At 58.3% G+C, this 23,593-nt stretch overlaps 2 protein-coding genes across 2 annotated transcripts in view; one reads left to right on the forward strand and one right to left on the reverse strand.

Moving 5' to 3' along the window:
• Positions 1-300: 300 nt before the first annotated feature.
• Positions 301-9,648, forward strand: LRRC71 (leucine rich repeat containing 71; the record flags this gene model as incomplete). Its single annotated transcript, XM_081112352.1, has 15 exons — positions 301-460; positions 2,302-2,451; positions 2,720-2,845; positions 2,929-3,004; positions 3,197-3,274; positions 4,597-4,665; positions 4,858-5,017; positions 5,087-5,170; positions 5,251-5,340; positions 6,053-6,202; positions 6,390-6,483; positions 6,826-6,914; positions 7,969-8,080; positions 8,419-8,543; positions 8,699-9,648. The coding sequence occupies 15 exons, from the start codon at positions 301-303 to the stop codon at positions 8,816-8,818; spliced, it is 1,683 nt and encodes a 560-aa protein (XP_080968478.1). The 3' UTR covers positions 8,819-9,648.
• Positions 9,649-10,938: 1,290 nt separating this feature from the next.
• Positions 10,939-23,593, reverse strand: part of ARHGEF11 (Rho guanine nucleotide exchange factor 11) — an 83,577-nt gene continuing 70,922 nt past the window's right edge. Inside the window, exons 23-41 of the mRNA XM_081112351.1 lie at positions 22,612-22,791; positions 22,482-22,529; positions 22,087-22,274; positions 21,654-21,800; positions 21,305-21,384; positions 21,042-21,167; positions 20,375-20,492; positions 19,325-19,503; positions 18,657-18,732; positions 18,230-18,397; positions 17,438-17,528; positions 16,627-16,752; positions 16,126-16,187; positions 14,991-15,209; positions 14,311-14,673; positions 13,153-13,248; positions 12,201-12,421; positions 11,831-12,020; positions 10,939-11,599 (exon numbers count right to left, since the gene is read on the reverse strand). Of these exons, the coding sequence (XP_080968477.1) occupies positions 11,541-11,599; positions 11,831-12,020; positions 12,201-12,421; positions 13,153-13,248; positions 14,311-14,673; positions 14,991-15,209; positions 16,126-16,187; positions 16,627-16,752; positions 17,438-17,528; positions 18,230-18,397; positions 18,657-18,732; positions 19,325-19,503; positions 20,375-20,492; positions 21,042-21,167; positions 21,305-21,384; positions 21,654-21,800; positions 22,087-22,274; positions 22,482-22,529; positions 22,612-22,791 (2,737 nt within the window). The 3' untranslated portion in view covers positions 10,939-11,540. The remainder of the gene's footprint in view (positions 11,600-11,830; positions 12,021-12,200; positions 12,422-13,152; positions 13,249-14,310; positions 14,674-14,990; positions 15,210-16,125; positions 16,188-16,626; positions 16,753-17,437; positions 17,529-18,229; positions 18,398-18,656; positions 18,733-19,324; positions 19,504-20,374; positions 20,493-21,041; positions 21,168-21,304; positions 21,385-21,653; positions 21,801-22,086; positions 22,275-22,481; positions 22,530-22,611; positions 22,792-23,593) is intronic.

The raw sequence follows: 23,593 nt of genomic DNA on the forward strand, positions 1-23,593 counted from the left end.
CCCCTGGATCTCTGCCGCCCAAGTCCTGCCGCTCCCCCCGCCCCGCCCCCCGCCGCCGCACCCCCACCTTCGGCTCCGCCCCTCCCTGTGTGAGTCGGCGGCGCCCCCTGGCGGCCGCGTGCCGCGTGCGCTCCCAGCCGGGTCGGCGTCGTTGCCGTGGAGAGGGACGCGGGAGCTACGCCGCGGCCCCTGCGGACACACCAGGCTGTGGATGCTGAGTAGAGACCCCCGAGCCGGCGTGTCCACACCTGCTTCCTCGCCCCCGGGAGGGTCCCCAGAGTCGCTGCGGACGGCACCGACATGTCCGTCGAGGGGGGCGCGCAGGGAGCCTCCCCCAGGGCCCCGCGTCCCGGGATCCAGAAGTCGTCGGGCACGGTGACCAAGAAGGGGGATCGCGCGGCCAAGGAGAAGCCTCCGATCGTGCTGCTGCCGGTGGGCGAGGAGGAGCCCAAAAACCCTGGTAGGCTGGCGGTGGCGTTGGGGGGTCGGGCCTCGAGGCCTCGAGGCTCTGTGTGCCACCACCAGCCTCTGCGGCTCCCATTAGCCGGGCTGGATGGCGCGCTGCTGTGCCAGGCACTGACCTGGAGTGCTGGGCGGGTGAGGCAGGTGATCCAGGAAATAATAATAGAATGTCTGGTGCCAAGAGGTGCTTGTAGGGAAAGGGCTCCACCGGCTGAAGTTCAGTGTGTGAATGTACCAGCTCCTGGCACATGCAGGAGTGTTATTCGTGGTCACCATCGTTAAGTGTGTGGCCGTGGGCACGGCTCTTCCCTGCCGTATGGAAATGTGAGTCATGCCCTGCCCATTGAGTGAGGAACAAGGAGCTGATGGTGAAAACGTGTTTTGTCGACGGCAAACTCACCTGTCCGTTCAACAAGCATGCATCGCACACCTACTGTGTGCCGAGCTCGCTGCTCCATCTTGGACTATGAATCCCAGTTTGGCTCACATCACAGTCCTTGAATCTCAGCTTGGCAGATGTTTGAACTGAATTGATCTTAAAGAAACCGCACTCTGCGATGCTGACAAAGACAATAAGATGTGATATGATGTACGAGAAAAGAAGGACCAGGGAGGATAGGAGGGGGGGGGGGGCGCGGGGATACCAGAAGGTGCCTGCTCTTCAGCCAGATGCAACACAAAAAGAAAGATGGGCACAGTCCTGCGTGCATGGAATTTGCATTCTCTGTGGTAAGAAAATCACGAGAAAAGTCTAGGTAGGAGTGTGGCTCTGTGTGTTGCAAGTGGTAGAACCCCAGCCTAAGCTAGCGATCCACAAAGGGGGGTTTATTGGAAGGCGTCTTGATTCACAGCCACAGCTTTGCCACCCGAGAGGGGCAGGAACTTGCTGTTCCTGGACTCCCCATAAAGCAAGCAATGATGAGAGCTGGAGAAAGAGCATTTTCCAGGAGAGACAGGACAAACCCCAGTGCCATTAAACACCCCCCCCCCCTGTATGGAAAATGGAGTGGAAGGGGAGAGAACGGAGGCGGGGAGATGGGTTATGAGATATTTCAAGAGTCCAGGTGAGAGACAGTGGTGGTTGGAATGGGGTATGAGGGAGAAGGGGTTAGGCTCCTGGGAGAACTACTTCGGAGGCAGAAATAATAAGAATTGGTGTACTGGATGGGGTGGAGAGAAAGGAACATAGCAAGAATGATTCCCAGGTTTCTGGATTGAGGAGGCAGATGGAGATAGTTAAGCCCGAAGGAAGAGTATCTAAGGGAGGACCCAATATTAGAGTCTTAAAGGGGGAGGAGCTGGCAGGTTCTCCCATTTGCCAGGGGCTCCCCTCCCATCTCCGGGAACCACTTCTTCCTGGAGCAGGAAAAAGCAGGGTCCCTGGGGACGCAGCGCCTCACTCAGGTTTGAGTAGTGGGATGCGGTGGGCATCTGTCTGAATGACTTAATATTTCTAAAGCTTTTGAACAGCGCGGGAAAGGAGTCAGTGCCGTACAAATGTTTGCTAAATACATAGAAGCCTGCGGGTCTGCTGGACCTCGGGGTCTGTGGGTTGGGAGGGGAGTGAAGAGGTAGTTCCTTCTTTTCCCCCATCAGGCCTGGCTGGGCTGGGGACACCCTGGGGAGGCCCCCCAGGGAGCTGGGAGCCAGTGGAAGCGCCTGACTGACTGGGTGGGAGGAGAAGCCAGCACATTTCCACTCCCTATCGTCCTTGCTCCCACGTCTTCATTTCCCGCTGTTTTCAGCGTGGGGCTGACATTTTAAAATGCCTGTAAGACCATCCACCTCAGGGGGGGCCTACCCACCCTGACGCCAAGCCGGCTGCCCTCCCTCCCGCAGAGGAGTACCAGTGCACCGGGTCCCTGGAGACCGACTTCGCGGAGCTCTGCACCCGCCTGGGCTACTCGGACTTCCCCAAAGTGGTCACCCGGCCCCGGCCGCACCCGGCCTTCCTCCCTTCCTCCTCTGTGTCCGAAAAGCCCATCGTCGGTGAGTGACAGTGGAGCTGGGGTGCCCGCCCGGCCACCTCACCCATCCCCAGCCTCCCATTGTGCGGACGGCTGAATGGCGGGGGGCGCAGGGCAGGGTGGGTGTAAGTGGGGGGGGTGGCTTCAGGGGGCAGGTGGGAGTGTAGGGGAGTCTCCCTCCAAACCCCGCAGACCCCAGCCTGGCCCCAGCAGCGGTGGCCCTGCCAGCATCTCCCAAACCTTCCTCCCCGCCCCGCCCCTCACTGTCTCCTGGCACCTCTCCCTGCTAGACGACCAGCGCCTGTCAGGTTCCTGCAGCCTCAACAGCGTGGAGAGCAAGTACGTGTTCTTCCGGCCCACAATCCAGGTGGAACTGGAGCCCGAGGACAAGACTGTGAAGGAAATCTACATCCGAGGTGGGCCCCGCCCCCACAGCCCTCCCAGCCCCCCACCAGCCCCTCCCCGAGGCCCCAGGCACCTTCTCTCTCTCCCTTCCTAGGCTGGAAGGTTGAGGAGCGGATCCTGGGCATCTTCGCTAAATGCCTGCCCCCCCTCAGCCAGCTGCAGGCTATCAAGTGAGGGGACATGGCGGCGGGGGGGGGGGGGGGAGAGGGGCAATGTGGGGGACGGGACGGCTCAGGGGAGAGAACTGAAGAGAGGGAAGATCCTGGGGAGGTTGGGTGGGGAGGCGGGGGGGAGGGTGTGGCAGGGAGGCCATGTGGGCAGGAGGCCATGTTCCAGCTGTGCTCCTGGCCGTCCACCGACAGCTTTTGGAAGGTGGGGCTGACGGATAAGACCCTGGCCACGTTCATCGCCCTGCTGCCTCTCTGCTCATCCACACTCAGGTCAGAGGGGAACGGCCGGCGGGGAGGCCCAGTGCCTGGCAGCCAGGCCGGTCGGTGGTCAGAGGGAGCCGTTTGGGGAGGGAGTGGCAAGTCCCAGCTGCTCTGGGCCTGGGCTGGCGTCCCTGTGGAAGCAGCGTGTAGCTGATAGCCGTTGAGTTTTGAAGCTCCCATCTGACTAGAGCAGAGTCCCTTTTCTGCCTCTACCAGCGCCTGAAGAGCCTGGCCTTCGGGGCCTCAGCCTCTGCTCTCCATCAGCCCTACCACCACTCTCTGGGGGGGGGGGGGGGGGGGCGGGGGGGATTCCCCGATGCCTGGGGCCTGACGCCTGACGCTATACTAAGGGCTGGTTCTCGCCCTCCAGGACCTGGCAGTCCAGGGAGGGAGGGGGAAGGGTGTAGGAACAGATGCTGCCGGGCAGCCTGGGGACTGGGGGTGAAAGAGCGGTTCATGGGGAGAGGGAGCGGGAGCAGAGAGGTAGTGCTACCCCATGGGAGGAAATTTTAAAATAGAGACATTTCTAGCCATTAGCTCAATTTGTGTTGTGACTGGGAAAGGCCCCCATCCTCTCAGCACCGTCGAGAAGCCCTGCCTGTGGATAGGACTTACGTTATTAGTTATTGCTGTGGAACAGATCGCCTCTGGGTTTAGGGCGTAAAACAACAAACCTCTCACAGTCTCTGTGAAATGGATCGGGATGCAGGTCAGTGGGTGCTGCCGGCTCAGGGTGTTCGTGAGGTTGCAGTAAAGCTGTGGGCTGGGGCTGCAGTCATCGCACCTGGGTTTGGAGCATCTGCTTCCGAGCTCACTCAGTGGCTGTTGATAGGTTGCGGCGTGTCCACACCTGAGTCCCTCGTAGGCCGTCTGAGTGCCCTCACCACCTGGCAGCTCGCGGGGACCCAGAGGGTGCCAGAGGGCACCCAAGGTGGAAGCCACGGTCTTTTTGTAGGCTGACCTTGGAAGTGACATCCCATCACTTCTGCCACATCCCATTCATCAGGTGTGAGTCACTAGGTCCAGCCACACTCCAGGGAAGGGGGTTACACAAGGGCATAGACACTAGGAAGTGGGGGTCCTCGGGGTCATTCCAGAGGCCACGCCACCATAGGTCGCTAATTCTGGGGAGTGGGCCTTTCCCATGGCCACACTTCTGGATTTTTAGTCTGGAGGATTACATATAATTTAGTTCTCATGTAATTTCCTCTTTTGGGATCCATCCTGTAACTCTGTCTTCAAGCTGCTCCTCTGAGCCCCTCACTTCCTCTGTCCCTTCCTCCACTGGCCTCAGGGGTGCCCCCTGGTTCTCAGATCAGCCCCACCCTCAGGAAGGTGTCTCTGGAGGGGAACCCACTGCCCGAGCAGTCCTATCACAAGCTCATGGGACTGGACAGCACGTGAGTCTCCTTCCCACCACCCCTTCGCTGGGCCTGCCCCCATTGCAAGCCAGCCTAGTCCCCACCCATCCTTGCCCCTCCTGCGCCTCCCCAGCCACCCTCAATTCCTGCCCCGCAGACTTCAGACCCCATGACCCTCCTCATGCCCCAGGCCCCGGCGTTTCCAGTGACCGGTCCCCTTCCTCTGCCCAGGATCATGCACTTGTCTCTGCGGAACAACAACATCGATGACTATGGGGCGCAGCTCCTGGGCCAGGCCCTGTCCACGCTGCACACCTGCAACCGGACCCTGGTCTCGCTCAACCTGGGCTTCAACCACATCGGAGACGAGGGCGCCGGCTACATCGCGGATGTGCGTGCACAGGAGGGAGGGACCCCCTGAGCCCGAGGTCTGTGGGCTCACGCCCCTCCCCACCCTCAGGGCCTCCGGCTGAACCGCTCTCTGCTCTGGCTGTCCCTGGCCCACAACCGCATTCAGGACAAAGGCGCCCTGAAGCTGGCCGAGGTGGGTGTGCGGTGTGCCGGCTGGGCGGGCTGGAGGAGGGGATGGGGCTCACAGGGTCTGACAGCTGTGCCTCGGCCCAGGTCCTGCAGCCCTTCGAGCTGACACACACCGAGGTGGTGGAGCGCCGGCGCCTCCTGCTGGGAAAGGGGGCCCAGGAGCACTTGCGGTCGGTGAGCTGCGCCTCAGCCCCTTCCTCGGCCAGCTGTTTCTCAGCAAGCTGGCCCTGTCCCAGCTCGTCTTCTGTCCTGACTGTCCCCCTGCCCAGCTTCTGCACTGGCCTCACAAACGTTCGGGCTGTCACTGCAGAATCCCTCCTTGGGCAGAATGTGTTGGTTAAAAGAAAGGAGAAGCCCTGGCCAGTGTGGCTCAGTTGGTTGGAGCATCTTCCCATACACGTAAAGGTCATGGGCTCGATTCCCGGTCATGGTGGGTGCAGTAGGGAGCTGATGGATGCTTCTCTCACATCGATGTTTCTTTCGCTCCCTTCCTCTCTCTCAAATCAATAAAAACATATCCTCGGGTGAGGATTTTTTTTAATTAAAAAAAGAAAGAGAAAGGAGTAGATTTAGACTGCTCGAACTTGAAATCCCGTGTGACCTTGGCATGTTTGTCGAGAGGATTAAATGTGTGTAACACACAGGGAACAATGTGAGAGTCTGAGCCCCTGCCCCCACCCCCACCCCAGGGTCCCTCTGCCGTTTCTCCCCAACAGCACCACCCTCCCCAGAAGTCCCAGCACTATTTTAGCCTTTAGGCAGGCAGCTGGGGCGGGGAGGGGGGTGCTGCCTGTTGGACCGCCACCCAGGCACAAGGCTTCCCACTCCCCCTGCTGGGGAAGGCGCACTGGCCTCTGCCTCCGTTCCCTCCTGTTTGTGGGCACAGCCTTCCTCGTCTCGACACGGGGAATCCAAAGCAGAACGGGAGAAGAATCTGCTGGTGGGAGTCAGCAGTGTTGCGCTGATAGACAAGGCGGACAAGACGCAGACAGCAAAGACCCTGAAGGGCCTGGTCAAGAAAAAGGAGAAGGCAGGGGTAGGTGTGCTGCGGGCAGGAGGGCCTTGGGCAATCTTGAGAGCAGCAGCGAGGAAACCTCATGGGACACGGGGAGCGGGAGGCAAGAAGGCTTCAGGCCCAGGGGTCCCACACTGGCCTCCTCCCAGCCGGCTCCCCACCCCCTCAGGAGGGAGGACTTTAATTTGTCTTCTTACATCCTTCACAGGAAGTGGTGAAGAAAGAGGAGAAGTCGGGGTCTGGGCAGTCACCCATACAAGGAAACCTAAAGAAGGAAGACGCCTCCAAGACAAGCAAGGGGAGTAAGTGCTGGCGCCCCTCTGAGACTGGTACCCCTTCTTGGTGTGGAGGAAGGAGCAGGGGGGCAGGGTGCAGGAGGCACGCGCTGGTCTTCTGGGCACATCCCTTTCTAGTCCGTTTCCTTCCAGTCCCTTATCCTGACCACTGCAGCTCGCTTCCCTGGGCCCGACCCCGTGGCCTTGCCCTGAGAAGAGGACCCCCTCCAGCTGGGGTCCCCTCAAACTCCGCTTCTGTTGCACCCAAACCCAGTTTGAGGAGTCGCCTCCCTGGCCCAGCCCTTCTCTCCGGGGACTCTGGGTGGTAACAGGTCTGCACTGTGCGTTCTGACCCTCTTCCTGCCCCAGAGGTGACCATCCCCGAGCAGAAGCCAAGCAGGGGGAAAGGGCAGAAGACTGGGAGCAAGGAGAAGCGCAGCATCCTCCTGGAGTCAGAGGTGGGCTCCGGGCGGGGTGTGGTGGGGGTGGGGGCGGCGCGTCCTGTACTGTGGCAGCGGCCACTTCCACATGACACCCCCGTCCCAGCCTGGGCTTGCGGGGGGACAACAGGATGCCCCTCCCTTCAGGCTTGAGGAGCCCCCTCCCCCGCTTTTTCCTTGCTCATTAGGAGCTCACACTTTTGATCCTGTCTCACCTCAGTTTGCTTCCCAAAACGCCACTGACTGACCATCACCACCTCCACGTTCGCTGGGACAGCTGCCCTGGGCACAGGGCGTCTATAGTCGTGCTGCTGCCCTACTGTGCGTGAGGCGCCTCAGACCCTCCTTGCCCTGGAGTCTCCCTTTCCCTCCCACTAGGACCAATTTGTTCCTTGCTTCCCAGTCACCCATAGCTCCCTCCTGCCAGCCGTCCTCTCCGAGAGGTTGTCTCTGGCCATCAGGAGACCTTCCCTCTTAGGAGTCCTCTCTGGCATCTGAGACAAGACCTTGCAAAAGAGGACGGTCAGGTAGAGAAGGGGGTGAGGTGCCTCGCACTCTGTTGTCCCGTCTTGTCCAGGCTGCTGTTTCTCCCCAGGACTATGGCGCTTTCTTCTCCTCCTCTCTTCACCAGTCCCTCCCATCACTGCCCTCGGCACGCTAGCCCTTAGGAAACGGGAAAACCCGTGTGCCATGTACTGTTTCAGGCCTTTACCACCTGCTTTGTTTGCCTGGAACACCTTTCTTCTCATCTTCATCTGGCACCTGCTGGGTACCATTCAGACTTCAGCTCACAGGCCACCTCTGCTGGGAGACCGGGCTAGTGCCCCTCCTCTGTGCCCCTGCAGTACCCTGCGCTGACCTCTGCCACTTGTCACGCACACATACCTTATTATCATTTCACTGTCTGCCTCCCACACCCCGTTGCTTCTTGAGGATATGGGCATATTTCTGTATCCCCAGCACCTAGGACAGAGCCTGGACTATAGCCAGCCCTCAAAACATGTATGCTGAATGAATGAGTGACCTGTTGGCCAGCCTCTCCTTTGCTGCGATTTCTATTCTACTTTAGCAGCTGATTGTTGAAGCTACCGAAATGGTCAACCCTCTCTTGGAGCCCGTGGAACACCGAGATGGGAAAGTTTTCTTGCTTGGGAACAAGGTCCTTTTGCACCTCAACCTTCTCCGTAAGTGTGCCAGCCAGCCCTGCCCTCCTGTCCCAAGGCTACTTGAGGCCCATACTGCCCTAAGGGTGCGCACCCCGACCCCCCCTCAAACCTGGTTCTCCCCCGGTTGGAGAGACACCATCATGATGTCGGAGGCCCTTTTGAGTGAGCGGAAGTCAGCTCCTGGGTCGGGCAGTTGAAGGGAGTGAGAGGGAGAAGGAGGGGTGGGGAAAAGAAAAAGGCTGAGGGAAGGCAGAGGAGTCAGAGCTGGCGAGCCGGGAGCTGGCGGTGGAGTGAGGCTGTGGAGGGTGTCCCCTGAGGGTGGTGGTGTAAGAGGCATTTTCGGCTCCTTCCACCAGGAAACCGCATCACCGAGGTGGGGCTGGAGGGCTTCCTCAATGTGGTGCGGTACCAGGCGCAGTTCTCCAAGTCCTCCAAGAGTGCGGCCAAGGGCCCCGTGGGGCTGCTCTGGCTGTCCCTGGCGGTGAGTCTGTCTTGCTGTAAGATCAGCACATACTCACTCTGCCTTTTGTCCACGTCCCGCAGCCCCTCACCCATCCTGACCCAGGAAGACTTTTCTCCCAGAAAACTCATTTCCATCCCTTTTGTCAGCCGTCGGCCTTCCTTTTCCTCCTTCAGAAAAACAACTTCTCCCCGCAAAGCCCCATGTACATCATGATGCAGGAACTGATGCTGCCAAGGGACCCCATCAGTAAGGCCAAGCACAGAGAGGAGGAGGCCATGGCTTCCGCCACCTAGGCCCCGCCCCCCCCCCGCCTCCCGCTCACAGGCTCTGGCCATAGAAGCATCTCCTGCCCAGGTGTGGGCTGACCTCCCTAGGTGAGATCTCAGGTCAGTAACAAAGGCCACTGCTGTACTTTCCCCTTGAAATTGTCTAAAAACTTTGTTCTGGAAATACTGGGACCATTTGGACACTCGAGTCTGTTCATGTAACGGCCAGGAACGGCGGAATCGCTCGCTGCAGTTTGCCGGGCCTTGCTCTCCTGCCTCCTGAGAGCCTAGTTCTTGCTTGCTCAGGCCACAGCACTCTCTCCTGTGCTCCTAGAGCACCTGCACCTACAGATGTCCGCAATCCTAAACCAGGACACCCAAATGGTGCGGGGGCCAGAGTCAGGAGAGCTGGGGGCCCATCAGTGTGGCTCCCCGAGGACCTACTGACAAGGCGGAGCGCACAGGGCTGGCTCCTGGGAGCCAAGAGCCACTTTACAGGGAGCTTCCAGGGAAGTGTCCCTCCTTCCCCTCTGGGCAGTTAACCTGGTCCACCTCCCCTCACTCTGTTGCCTCGACAGAGATGTGCTCTCCCTGCCGAGGACACTCTTGGCGAAGCTCAGTGGCTCTCCAGGCTTCTCGGCCTCTGACCACCTGCAGGAAACCTGGCCAGCGTCAGGTTCCCAGCACGAGCACACGAGCGAGTACAGGTGCCTGGCGAGGCCTAGTCCCCTCAGCCTCCCCAGCTGTTCCTACCTGAGTCCTTCTAAGGCTGTAACCTTCCTCACGCCGCGACCCTTGAATACAGTGCCTCATGTTGTGGTGACCCCCAACCATAAAATTATTTTCGTTGCTATTTCATAGCTGTAATTTTGCTACTGTTATGAATCGTCATGTAAAAATCTGATATGCTATATGTGTTTTCCGATGGCCGCGACCCACAGGTTGAGAACCGCTGCTCTAAGGTAAAGCTTCTGTGAACCTTTCCGGCCCATTCTTATTCCGGCACTTAAGCACCAATGACTGTGCCCAATTAGACCATAAGCTCACGAGGTCAGCACCTGGAATCGTGATAGGTTAGGAGGGAGGATATTGGGGCTGAAAGAGAATTTGTCTCTAAGGCCAACAGTGAAGGCAAAGAGATAGTGAAGATTTGGATGGTTAGTCAGAGGATGTGGCTGTGTCGGTCGTGGCTGGCTTGGGGGTGCAGAGCCTGCAGGGGGTGCAGGCTGAGATGCCCCTCCCCTGCATGTTTGCCTTTAAAGCCCTGCCGCTCACTGAGGGCAGCTCAGGCGGTCTCGTGACTTAGGATCCACCGCTCCTGTATGTGTGTGTGTGTAAGTGGGTGAAGTGTCTTTTTGTGTTGTGGCCATGGGGCTGTGTAACTTAGTTTGCCCAACTGTACTTCAGTGAGCACACATTTGGAGCTTGGGAGAGAATATGGCAAGAGCTGGGTCTGGGACTGGACGTCGGGTGAGGGGGGACGTCCTTCTGTCCCTCTATCCAGCCGCAGGGGGAACAACCACAATACCTTTTATCATAGCAGTTCCAAGAATCACACACACACCACAACAGTTGAAGAATATTTAACTTTTCTTAAAAAAAAAATCTTAATCATGAAAGGAAGAAAATAAGAGTATACATTATTTTAACAGCAGAACAGTCATTTCCATATCTGTATTTTATATATTATATATATATTTATATATGTATATATACACCTAGCACAGTGTGTATATTCTGTGAGTCAGTGGGGAGTGCCATGGACATGGTAACAGGGGCCAATGTTGCAGTGGCTCCTGGGGTGGTCCTGGGTGAACTTAGGGACTCCAGCATTTGAACCCCCTACTCTGGGGCCCACCCAGTTTTTAGCTCCGTACCTGATACACCGGTTTTCTGCAGGGAAAGGGTGGACCCAGGTGGGGTAAGAAGTCCCCTGAAGACGGGAAGTCCAGTGGGGAGGGTGTAGCTTGGCCCTGAGCCGCGGAGACCGGACTCCCGCGCTAGGTGGGCCCACAAGGGACTGGCTCAACCTTCAGGCCCTGGCCCCGGAGCTGCACCTCCTCTCCCCTTGGCAGTGGCTCTGTGGCTGCCTCCAGCTCGCCAGGAACAGAAAGGTCCAAGTTATTTACAACAGCAAAGATGCACGTACAATACATACATATTTATAGGCATCCAAGTGACGGGGAGGAGGGGTGGAGGCGCCCCCGAGCCTGGGGACCCTGGGGGAGGGAGGGGGAAGAAAGTGCATTTACACAGGAGCCTTCCCCATCCCCCCGCATGCCGGAGGTGCCCACGCGCACCAGTGGACGCGCATACGTGGGACAAGGGGGCCTTAAAGATGCAGTCAGCATGCACAGGACCGGTGGCCTGAGGGAGGGGAAAAGACCCTGAAACTGGCCCTGGCCGGTGCTGCTCAGTGGTTAGTGTTGGAGTCTCGGCCACCCGGGTTGCAGGTTTGATCCCCAGCCTCTGGTCAGGGCGCCAGTGAGAGGCAACCACTCGATGTCTCTCTCCCCCACCCACTTTTCCACTTTCTCTTAAAAAATAAATCAATGGAAAATATCCTCGGGTTGAGGATGAGCAAGACACTGAAACTGGACTCCCAGGCAACATGCGGGTCTGCCCCGGTAGATCCGTCTCCGGAACTGCCTCTATCTACCACGGGCGGAGGCTGGGTACCCCCACCCTGCACCCTGCCCTAGGCCATCCCGAGCGAGGAGTGGGGTCAGAGGACCGGGGGTGTGCACAGCTACAGTCCTGGGGGTGTGGCTGCGTCTGCCACGCTGTCTTCCCGGGGGCTTCTGGTGCCTGTGGAGGATGCAGTGATGACTGAGGAACTGGCCTCTGAGATGACTCCTCTCATGTTTTGCCCGGAAAGTCCTCAAGCTCATAAGAACGGGGGGATTACCTGTACTCAGGGAGCAATGAGACCCCCCCCCCCCCAGAACCCCTTTTGCGTCACACTGCACGGCAGCGTGTCCTCACTAGCGGACGCTTCCTCCCCTGGGCGGGTACGAAGAGGAAATCAGCTTCACTCACTGTCCTCGGGGCAGGGCCCCAGCTCGTGGCTGTCCCAGGAGTCAGAGGGCGGGGGATCCTTCACTGGAGGGGACAGGGAGCAATCTGCCCACTTCGCCGCTTCTGTGTGGAAACTGCCCACAGGCGTGGTGCCGCCAGAGGACTCGCCCCCGAGGGACCTGAGCAGCTCCCTGTAGGCCAGCTCCATGTCCTGGAAGAGTGCGGAAGGTCCGGTTCAGAAGGTCCCTGGGTGCATCGAGGGGAGCCCTGGGCAGGCCAAGAGCTAGGGCTCCCATGGACACACCACCAGTCCAAGCTACACCCCCCCCGCCCCCACACTGAAAACAGGCTGCTCCTACTGCCTTGAGGGCCTGAGCTCCAGTCCCCTCACCTTGAGCTTGTTGAGCTTGAGGGTGAGTTGCTCAATGGTTTGGAAGATTATGCCCATGTCCTTGATGGCCAGGCTGGGGGGCGAGCAGCTGGGGCGCCTCGGCTCTCCATTGCCTCCCCGCAGCTGTGGCTCGGTCCGCCAGACAGGGAGGCCGTTGGGCTGAGAGAGGTCGGTGCTGGAGTCGGGGGGTCCTGCTGGCATGCTGACATAGAAACAGTTCCCTGTCCCCATGGCGAGAGGAAGAGATTAGGAGGCAAGTGCAGAGCAAGTGGAAGCCACCCTCTCGCCCTTGGCGCTCGCCGTGCTGCCTGACTGGGCCAAGGAGATGGTCCTACGATGAGCTCAGAGCACTCGCCTCCTGCTGCCTACTGCGCGCCTGGGCGCTGCTCCTCCACAGAGCCTTCTGGATGGCAATGCTTAGCGTGTCCCATCCCCGGGGAAGACACTCAGGGTGACAGTTAAGGCAGGAGTGGCAGGGTTGTGTTTCATTTGGGAAATGGGGAAGGGCTCCCATTCCTAGAAGGAAGGGTAAGGAGGTGGTGGCTGGTTTAGGAACTTGTGAAAAGCCTCCTTGACCCTGCCCGTCGGCCATTTACTTCACAATCCGGGAGATGCCTCCACTCATCACTGGGGGTCAGGCAGCCGGAGGAAGGACGCAGAGGGTCCCTGCCCGGGCAGTAGGCATAGGTGGACGCCAAGGAACTGTGGTGTGGAGGGCACGTAAGCCTATGTCCACCGTGACACTGGAGTAGTGGCTGGTGTGGGCAAGGACACTGGGCACTGGGCCAGGCCTCCCACCCACATGACAGCACAGCGGCTCACCCTCCTGCTCTGCAAGACACCTGGGCAGCTCTCGACAAGGGGGTGGCACAAGGCCTGTCCCTGTCTGTGGCCCAGGGCCCGGCTCTGCCCTCTGGGCCCCACTCTCTGGCTCCCAGGAGGGGTTCATTACCCGTAGCCTTTGCTCCGCCTTCCACTTCAGGTGGCTCAGCCTCTGACTGGCCACCCTCTGGTAGAGCAGGGACAGCCTTACTGCCTGCCACCTCAGCTGCACCGCCACCGCCACCACCACCACCAGGGAGAGCAGAAACCAAGAGAGAAGGGAAGGGAAGGGAAGGAGAGGAGGAAGAAATGGGGGTGGAGAGAAAGAAAAAGGGAAGAACACAGTGAACACAAGCTCACACGTGACTCTTCCCCAGGGAGCTGCGGAGAACTTTCCCACCAATTCACCAAAGGAGAGAGAAGGAAGGTCAGTTCCCAGAAACCCAGGAGAGAGGGCAGACCATGAGCAGATGAGTAATAAATGCTCCTGGAAAGGGAGGCAGAGCTGAGCTCGAGGGGAGGATCAGGAACTGGCACTGACGGGAATCCCATCCCACTCCTCAGGGGCCCCCTGGCCTGCTCTCCACCAGGCCTCCCTCTCCCGCTGACCCCTCCCTGCCAGGGCTCACTGCTCTGGCCAAACCCATCCTGAGCACCATCCTGGCAGGCTCAGCTTTGCTGGTCTTAAAGCGTCCACCATATCTACAGCTGGGTGCCCTCCCTGCCACCTCCTTCACTCCCACACCCCTTACTCTCCGAGCATCTTCCCCGACTTGTCCGAAGGCCCCTCTCTCAGCTCAACCTCTAGTTCAGCGCTTCTCCACCCCCACAAGCCAGTGCCTTCATCTCTGCCATCTGAAGGGACTGGCTGCAAGCAGGAGTCCTTGTCTCTGCAGCCTGAGGCTCTGAGAAGAGCCTCACCTTTTCCTTAGGCCTGGCAGACGAGTGAGGGACACTAGCAGAGACTCTTACTGATGGCTGATCAGTGCCAGGTACGAGGCATTGTCCTCATGTTACAGAAGGAAGTTCAGGGCTGGTTCCACGTTTGCTCTAACGTCACACAGACATGAAGTGATGGAGCTGGGGCTTTGGCTCTTGGCTGTCTGACCGCAAAGCCTTTGCCCTCTGCATGCTATCAGCACGTCTCCTTCCCCTAGGACCCAGGGTGAGCCCTGCACACGTGTGGCTTCCAGAAGAAGGTGGGGAAGGAAGCAGCCTTTGGAAGACTCGCCTCTACCCTAGCAAAATCGGGCGTTTGTCTCCCCAGTAGGCCCCAAATTTATCTTACCTTTTCTCACAACTTTGTAACTTCCTGCTGCCTCTGTGCTTGAAGCCTCTTCCTCTGGACTCCTGTCTAGCTCAGGAGGCTCCCAGATCCCAGAATTTCTTGTCCTTGGAGGCAGGTGTTCCAGAGAACAGAGAGCCGCATCCTCCGGCTCTGGCTGGCCCCCCTCTGGCCCTGGGAGCTGGGTGTTCTCCCCTTCACCCTCAGTGGGAGCTCGTCCAGGGGAGCCTGGGTCCCAGGGGTGAGAGGTGATGTTGACGACAGAAGGTGTAGGTGTCAGGTCGTCCTCGGGCTCCCCAGCAGCCTGTGGTTCCCTGGGGTGACTTGGCAGCCGGCCCCGCAGGATCAGGTGCCGCAGGATCTCCACTGGAGGGAAACAGGGAGGTGGCTTCCCTGGCACAGGACCCAGCCAGCAGCAGGAAGAGCGCAGAGGTGGCAGGAGGGTGGCTAACTCCCCTCCCACCGCCAACTCGGTGAACCTGCCTCCTTAGTCACCCGGTGGAGCTGGAGGGCTCTGGCCAGCTAGCAGGGCTGGGGAATGGGAGTGACAACTGTGTCTCGGCATCATCCTGCCTCAAACCAGGGAGAACCTCCAGGCAGGTGGAGGGTGCAGACAGCTGCCAGTTCACACTGCTCATGCTACTGGGGAATGGGGCCGATGGCAGGGCCCACGAGGCACTCACCATCTTCTAGGGCGGCATCGGCAAGTCCTTCCATGAACAGAGGGCCTGGGAGGGGCAGGACGATGGGGTCTCTGGTCCTGCCACCCCTGCTCTCTCCATCCAGGGATGCGGAAGGGTGAGGCAGGGCACCCAGCTCCGTGGCCTCCATGCTGCCCTCATGCTCGAGGTCCTCCAGCAGGACCGAGTGCTTCCCTGTGACCCCCTGTTGGGGCCCAGTGCCTGTGGTGGTGGAAGGTCAGTGTAAGGCAGGGACAGAGGGAAGGCACGTGGGGGTTGATCCCATGCCTAGCTTTGGATTTAAGGGGCTGGGAACATTGGGTGATTCATCTACAATGTGTACTGAACACCCACTATGGCTGGGCACTGTCCCGGCTCTTGGCATACATCAGTAAATAAAGGTCTCTGTCTAATTCAAGTGCAGGGACACAGAGGAATAATAAAATAAGCAAATCACGGAAATAAATCAGAAGGTGAGACGTACTATAGGAAAGAAGGAAAACAAGAGCAGGGTATGGAGGATCAGGAGTACTAAACAGAGGGTCAAAGAAGGCGTATTGGTGCAAAGGTAAGACTTGAAGGAGGTGTGGACATTAGGAGGAAAAGCATTTTAAGCAGAAAAAACAGGAAAGGGACACAGCCAGGTTGCCTACCCAGGGAGATTTCTCTCTAAACTCAAGACCCTAAACTAATTCACATACAAACTATCAATAAGAACTGTTTGGGGCCCTCTTGCCTCTGCCCATTTCATTCCAGTAATTGTCTTCAGCCCTTTGAGCTCCCACTCCTCCTGACGACCCCTCACAGTGCACTCCCTGATACGCAGCTTCTGCCTGCATCTCGTTCTCCACTAGTAACCCCTGGTGGGGGAAGCAGGGGGTCCTGGACCCCCAAATATCCCTCTCTTCCTCCACTGCTCAGTGCCTATCACCGTGAGCCAGGGCCACAATCTCTGTTCAGGTGAGCTAGTCTACACTCCCTTGTCTGTTTTCCTTCCTCGTCCAGGCTCTTTCTTCCTCCCTCTATTCCCCTGATGGATCCCTCCCATCACCCCACCCTACCCCTGACCACCTTCCTACCTGTGCCTGCAAAAAATGGACTGGGGTTGTCTCCCACAAAGACCATCCAGGGGACTTACCTCCAGGGAGCACCTCTGGTTCTGGTTCCCTCTGAAATACTTCTGAGTCATCCAGTCCTACCCTGAAGGAAGAAACGGGCAAGCAAGCGATCACCTGCCGGAATGCTGGCTCTCCGCCACCCAGGAGCCCAGAGGTCATGAAATTCCACCCTGGCCTCCAGAGTGAGAATGGGCAATGAGGGCGCAGGGATCAAGGAGGAAGGTGCTCGGTTTCAGCACCTGCTGTCTGACTGGCAGCCCGGAGAGGAGGATGGATGCTGGCCAAGCCTCTCCCGGTCCCGATTCTACCTCCCGCCCCGCTTTAGGTGCAGTCTCCATTACAGCCATGCGGGGCTGTTGGGGACAGCACACAGGGAGGGAGGGCAGAGTGTGGGACCGTCCCTCTGCCTGCCTGCTACCACCTGTCTGCTGAGGCTGCCCATCCCCAGAGGTGAAGGCTGAAGAACAGCAGAAAACAAGGGGTGTGGGGTGGGTAAGCAAGGGGCCTGGAGGGCTAAGTACCTGCTGGACCTGGGGCTCTGGTGGGCTGACTCCTGAGGGCCTGGGGGTGGAGGAAGGACAGGGGTCGGGGCAGCTCCCGGGTGCCTGGTGGCATTCCGCACAGCCTCTTCTAGGAGTTCCATCCACCTGTAGCTCGGCAGGAGAGAGGACTGGTGAGGGAGCCAGATCCAGGCACACAGTATCTCACCTGAAACCCTGCCCAGAGCCCTGAAGCCTTTCCCACGCCCGCTCCGGGACCCTGGGCCCGCAGGTCCCCACCGCCCCACACAGTCCTGCTGGCTGCTGCTGTGCAGCTCTATTACTTGCAGCTCCAATGACTGAACACCAACCTCTGTTATCCTCTGTGCTGAGCATCCTGTATCTGTTCTCTCTCAAGAAAACCCTCAATACCCACATTTACAGATGAAAACCTGAAGCTGAGAAACTGCCTGACTCAACCTGTCTCCTACTGTGCGCTGCCTAGTCAGGGGGTGGGGATGAGGGCCCTGAAAGCAAATATCGAAGAAGAACATGTGACTTTAAAACACTCCATTGGGAAGGGAAGCAAACCCCAGCAGAAAGGGGATGGGGCCAGAGAAAGGAAAGGAGAGCAAAGTGGCTGGGAGACTGCTGGGAACTTCCCCGCCCTCCCACTGCTCACAGGGCAGGGAGGGTCCTACAAGCGTCTCGATGTCTGTCTATCTCCAACTTCCTTGCCCAATGCCTGCCCTCCGACTGCTCTGGGGCCTGTCCCTGGCCTCACTGTCCTCATACACACCATCCTGGTCCCTAAGGGACAGCAGTGATAAGGGGCCCTTGAACCAATTCTCACGTGTTCTTGTCTGAGGACGTCAATGCCACCAGCTCATAGATCTGGGGTGGGCCCAACTCGGAGGTGCAGATGATGAATAAGGCCCTCTTGTCTGTGAGGAAACAAGGAGAAGGCATGGTGTTGGGGGTAGCAGAGGCCCGACTCCAGCCTGGGCCAGGGAGCCAGAGTGGATGAAGGATGCAGCGTAAGACAGACCTGGGTCATCCGAACCACTTGGGACCTACTTACAAGGGACAGAGGCGACTCTGGAACCCCTAATGGCACCTTTGATGGCCACCCATTACACCCCTGCTTTCCTAACAACAGAGGCTGACGTGTGTGGTGCTTGGGTTTATAAAGCTTTTCATGCCCACCAGGCCTTTGATCCCCCACGTCAGGGATGAGGAAAGTGAGCCTGAGGGTGTGGCCGCCAGAGCCCTTCCCTGTGCACATGCCACTTCTCACAGAAACGTCTGTCCCCTGGACTCGACTCTACTGCGGGGCTTCGGTTCTTCCTGCCCCTCTTGCAGCAGGAAGGCTTGTCCTACTCCTCTCTGCCCAACCCTATTCTTCCCAATCCTGCCTCCACACCCTTAGCTCGTCTGGGTGCTCACAGCCCCTCCTGGTCCCCCATCCAACCCATCATCCGACCCCATTTGGGATCACATCCTCCTTAGATGGGTCAAGACAGGAGGAAAGGAACGCAGGTGGACCCATAACTCCCGTAGGCCCCAGACTGGCCCTGCACCACCCAGTGCTCACTGCACATCGGTGACCGTGATCATGGCCAGCGGGGCCGTCTCCTCACAGCACCTGTGGCCACGGAGCGGACGAGAACGGCGTTGAGCTTGAGCACGGGGCTGAAGGTCTGCTTGCTGTCGGAGGAGCCCACGGCTGTCTTGCTGTGGCACTTAAGCAGCAGCTTCTCGTCCTGTTTCAGCAGCAGCACGAGCAGGTCCTCCAGCAGCAGCACGTGGAGGTCTGGGAGGGGGTGGTGCTCGTGAGGCATTTCCAGCTCCTGCCCCACCATCCACACACACGGCGCCAGGGGCTCTGGGACGCCTGGCCCTTTCTTCTTCGTACCCCCCAGGCTGTGCATAAGGAGTCTGAACTCTCCTAGTTAAGCTGAATCCCAGCTCCCTTTAGAGCATAGGCTCCAGGAGTCATGCTCCAGGGAGGGAGGTGCTGGGGCAGCCCGGCCCCCCACAGCCTTCCCCTGGCCCCAGCACCCCCCCCATACCCAGGGTCTTATCCTTGCTGATCCTCCACGTCAGGGGCCCCTCATGGATCATCTTCCTGGTTGTAAGATCCAGGCTCTGTTAAGGAGAAACCATTTGTTCATTCACTCATCCATTCAACAAGTATTTGAGAACCTACTGTGTGCCAGACACCATGCTAGGGTGCTCGGGATCAGTGGTGACAGGAAATAGTCCTTGCCCTTACCCTCTTGCGAGGGACACAGACAAGTGAACAGGCGCCACGAAGTCACGGGCCTTGTGCTGGACTGGGGGCCATGCCGACAGCTCTGGCTTAGGTCTCTCGTCCACCCCATTCCACATGCCATCCACCTTCCTAAGAAGATCACTGCTTCACTTACCCATCCCTCAGCTTTATTCCCTCCCAAAGGACCTTTACACCTCACCTCTCGTTGGAACTCCCACCCCCTGCTCTTCCCACCGAGTCTAACATCTAGTCTTTATTGGTGGAGCTGTCTGCCCATGTCTGTCTAGAGATGGACTGACAATGGTAACTGGAGGTATGTGTGTTCCAGGGCCCCACCACACCATCCTACCCGACAGGCCCAAGTCTCCTGCCTCCCCCTCTTCAGGCACTGACCAGAGTTCTCTCCAGGGTGCCCCAGAAGTGTGTGCGCGCGCAGGGGTGACCATGCTGCCCTCTGCCTCCTACCTTGAATTCTGCTGCCAAGGGGTTGCTGGCCCTCTCCAGGGAGGTAGTGTCCAGCCGTTTCTGATAGCCCTCCAAACGGTGCCGGTTCTCTGTCTGCTTCACCGCTTCATTCACGTACTTAAGAATTTCCCGGCACTGATCCCGGGCCCGGCAGAGCTTCTCATGCTCAGAGGTGCCACCTACCAGTCAGCACAGAGGAGACAGTTAGAAGCTCGCTCCTGCCCGAGAAGCCTGGAGTCCGACACCACCTGCCTACTCACACCCTACCGACACGCAGGTAGGGGTATAGACTCGCCACCCTTGCCTCATCTGAGGACCTCAAGTGTAACGTTATCTTTACTGAGGGCCATTGGATTTCAGATCATTGCTCTGAAGACACCGATAGCTCTTGGGAATTCTTGCCTCGCCCACAACCAGCTCTGCAGATGTGGGGGCAGGAACAGAGACTGGGCGAGTGCGGTGACTGGGCCTCTAGGTTAGCTGTTAAGTTGCACTGAGGTTCCTCACACTGTATACCCTGACTCCAATATCCCAAATTTGAGAGGTGAAAGATGCTCAGGACCCCAGGAACAGTGAAAAACGGATTAGACCCCCTTATTCAGCATGGTCCCTACTCCGCTAGTTACCACACACGGTTGTGTCTTTTGTGCACTGCAGAGGCATCCTGTGTGTGTGTGTGTGTGTGTGTGTGTGTGTGTGTGTGTTGGTGGTGGTGGGGGGAATGGGGACTAAAATCCAGCCATGGCCCCTGGTGTGGAACCATGACCATTAGTGGAGCCAAGGTGCCCTCCAAGGACCAGCCTGTGTCCACTCAGATGCTGTCCTCCGAGCTGTACAAAGGCCCCACACGGACTAGAGGTAGCCCTCACCCCCTGCCACTGCTGTGCACCTTACTTTCCCCAAGTACAGTGACAATCATTATCTTCTTTGAGACTGCTCATGACAAGGCGAGGATGAAGACCAGAAAGGTCCAGGGACTTTCTAAGGTCACCAAGTCAGTGCTAGGACTGGGGTCTGAAATGAGGGTTGCTGCCCCCCACCCAGCCCTACCCTCCGTGTGCTTGATGATGCTCTCCAGCAGCAGTGGGTACTTGGTCAGCCGCTGCATCTCAGAGATGATGAGGTCCCGCAGCTGTAGCCGCCGGCACTGAGGGTGGCTCTCAGCCTCCTAGACGAAAGGAGGCACAGACAGGAAGATGTCAACCCAGGGTTAGGAGCTGGTTTATGGGCTCAGGACCTGGGTGGGTGTGAAAATGCCAAATAGGTCCCAACTCCAGAGTGTAAGTCAGAACAGCAATGGCAGCTTTTTTCTTGAATATTTAAGGAAAGGCATGTGGGGGCAGGGAGACAGGAGCCTATGGGAGGGATATGGTCGAAGGAGCCATGCAGAACATGTGTTACTCCCCCTTTACAGACAGTAAACGAGTGAGCGGACCTAATGACTGCTTATCCAGTGTTCCATCCAGCAAACAGCAGCCTCTGCCTTGAGAGGAGATATATGTCAGTGTTTTGGGAGAGGTGGCGTGAGGGAGGGTGCAGATGGGTGCAGGGAGTTCGCATTATCCTCCCCGGTAGAGAGAAGGGCCAGGGGTGCTTGGAGCTGGGGCCCAGGAGCAAGTTCAAGAGATCTGGCCCTGCCCGTCTTTATTGAGATATGACTGACCTGGCTAAATTTTAGTGGCGATGAGAGAAGGCGGAAGGAGGGCCAAGAACGCACCTGCATGAAGAGCTGGAATCGGCTCTCCTTCCGCTGCTTGGTCTTGATCAGCTCCAGGGCTATGGACTGGTACGAGCAGAACTGGGCGGCCACTTGCTGGAGTTCCTCTCGGGCAGGACCATCAAACTGAGAGGCAGAGTGGACATGGGCAAGCATCATCACATCCCTACCTGGGACTGGTCCCTCCCCAGCTCCTCCTCTGCCACAGCCTCAAGCCTTGGTAATGACCCCCCTCTCCTCCAAGCAGAAGTTTGCAGCTATACCCGAGCCAGCATGAGGTCACTGATTTCTTTGATGATGGGGCCCTCCTCCCGGAGCTTCTTCATGGCTTCACACCAGGAATCTGGGCAAGGGAGAAGAAACAGCAAGGCCTGGGTGGCTGCAGAGGGTGTGACAGCAGTGCTGTGGAGAAAGGTCTGGAAACCAGGATGCTCTGGGGGGAACTGGAATGCTGGCTTCAGGTGGTACAAGAGGATTGCCAGGACTTGCTACCCAGACAGGTCCCAGCATGTGGGTAAAAGTGGAACAGAAGCCTGAAGGCTAGCGAGAGGGGTGTGGAGGGAGGAGGCGGGGGGGGGGGGGCGAGGGAGAAGGGGGGAAACAGCTCCTCACTGTGGATCTCTATGAGTTCAGGGAGGTTGGGGAAGAGCCGGGCCAGCTCCTCCCGGGGCATCAGGTTCTCCTTCTTCATTCGCTGGTAGAAGATCAGGTCCAGGACCCGGAGTGTGCGCAGATGGGAAGCCTCCGTCACAAACAACTCTGAGCGGCGGTTGTGACGGGAGGAAAAAGACGGGGAGAAAACGTGTCAGCAAGTATCCAGTCACTACCGTCCAAACCACTTTATTTTGGGGGAACTGAGTACTGTTTTCAAATTGTACATGGACTTTCTCTCACCCAAGGTCAGAACCGAGTTATTCCTTAGGATCAACAAGGACCTGGACCTGCCCCAGGGCCCCACCCTGTTGACTCCCCACCACCGATTCCCACACGAGTGAGAGTGGAAACAGGGTGAGTAGGGACGGGGTGAAGAGGAGCACGTTCTCACCGTTGATGACCTCCTGCCGGTCAATCTCCCTCTGGGTTAGCCCTGCCACCACATCCTTGCCCACTGTGTGCTGCCAGTTTTGGGTGTCTGGCTCGAGCTCCAGGTCGGACAGCTGGCCCAGGTCATCCTCTAGGAGGTGGGGGAGGAGGACATCTGTGCAGAACCCCAGGCTGGGGGACTCAATGCTCCTGGGAGAAAATGAGCAGCTTAGCTTTATTTGGAGGAAAAACTCACACTTGGGGTTTGTCCCTCCCCCTCCTGCTTGCCCGGTGCCCACTGGAAAGCAGCAGGCCATGGAGGAGATGCACACCTAACCAGCCACTCGGGGGAGAGGAACAGTGGAACATGCTGGAACTCAGACACCTAAGAGAAGTGCTACTGTGCCCATCACTCACCTGCGACCCATTTTGGGGGTGAAGGGAGGAGTAGGGTTCTCAAGAGACCTGTGGAGAGAACGTTAACTCTCAGAACCCGCGGCTCCTGCCCCTGCTCTATCAGCGGGCTGAGCCACAGAGCCCTGCCCACCTGGTGGAGAGGCTGGAGGCAGATGACGAGGCTGACTGGTGGAGGCGAGCAGCCTCCGCAGCTGCATCCATGTCAACGTCACTGCGAGAGCGGGGCACATTCTCCGTCTTGCGAGAGCGCTTCAGCTCCTCTCGGCCCTTCAGGCTCTCAGAGCGGCCCAAGCGAATCTCTGAGCGCGAGCTGGGGAAAAGGGCGAGAGACCTTGGGATTCCATGTCCTGGCCAGCTTCATCTGCTGCCCCATCTCAAGGACGCCTCGGGGTGCAGATTCTCCACCCCATCCCCACAAAAGGCCCAAACACCACGATTCACCCGAACACTAACATTCCTAGAGGAAAGACACTTTCCCACGATAAATGCTTCTGCTGCTCTACGAAGTTCTCCCCTCCCGGCCGGGGAAGGACAGAGCCTCTCGTCTTGCTCAGGACGGATCAGAAAGCTATCCTACCAGGAAAGTGAAATCTGGAACTAACAATATCAGACTTGCAGTGTGTCCTCATGCCAAGGAAACCAGGCCCCGTCAGGAAAGCCGTGGACACCAATTAAACTACCAGGCCCCACCCTGGCCACCCTCCGCTGCCCCATGGCCAGTGCCACCCCCCGGCTGTCCTGTGGCCGGGCATCTTCCCTCTGCTATGGAACAGTCAGCTCCCATTGTGGACCCTTCCTTTCACAAGATTGTCTACGAGGAAGTGTCTTCACACACTCATTCTAGCATGTTCTACACTGCCTGCCAGACATTCTATCTGCTGATAGAGCACTGCCCTCCATTCAATGCAGATTTCTTCCATTCTTCACTTCATAGGGTCCTTCCCAAGCTTCCATTTCCTTTCTTGGAAGCAGAACAGCTGGGAAGCTCACTTACTGACGTCAGGAACCTGCTTCCCCGCCTGCCAGGCTTGGCCACTGAGCATCTCTGGGCTGGATGAGCCGCTGACAAGTGGGTGTTGCCCTTTCGGGTCCTGCAGCACATCTGCCTGAGG

This window comes from Myotis nattereri (genome assembly GCF_964212035.1).
Source record: "Myotis nattereri genome assembly, chromosome: 18".
NCBI lineage: Eukaryota > Metazoa > Chordata > Mammalia > Chiroptera > Vespertilionidae > Myotis > Myotis nattereri.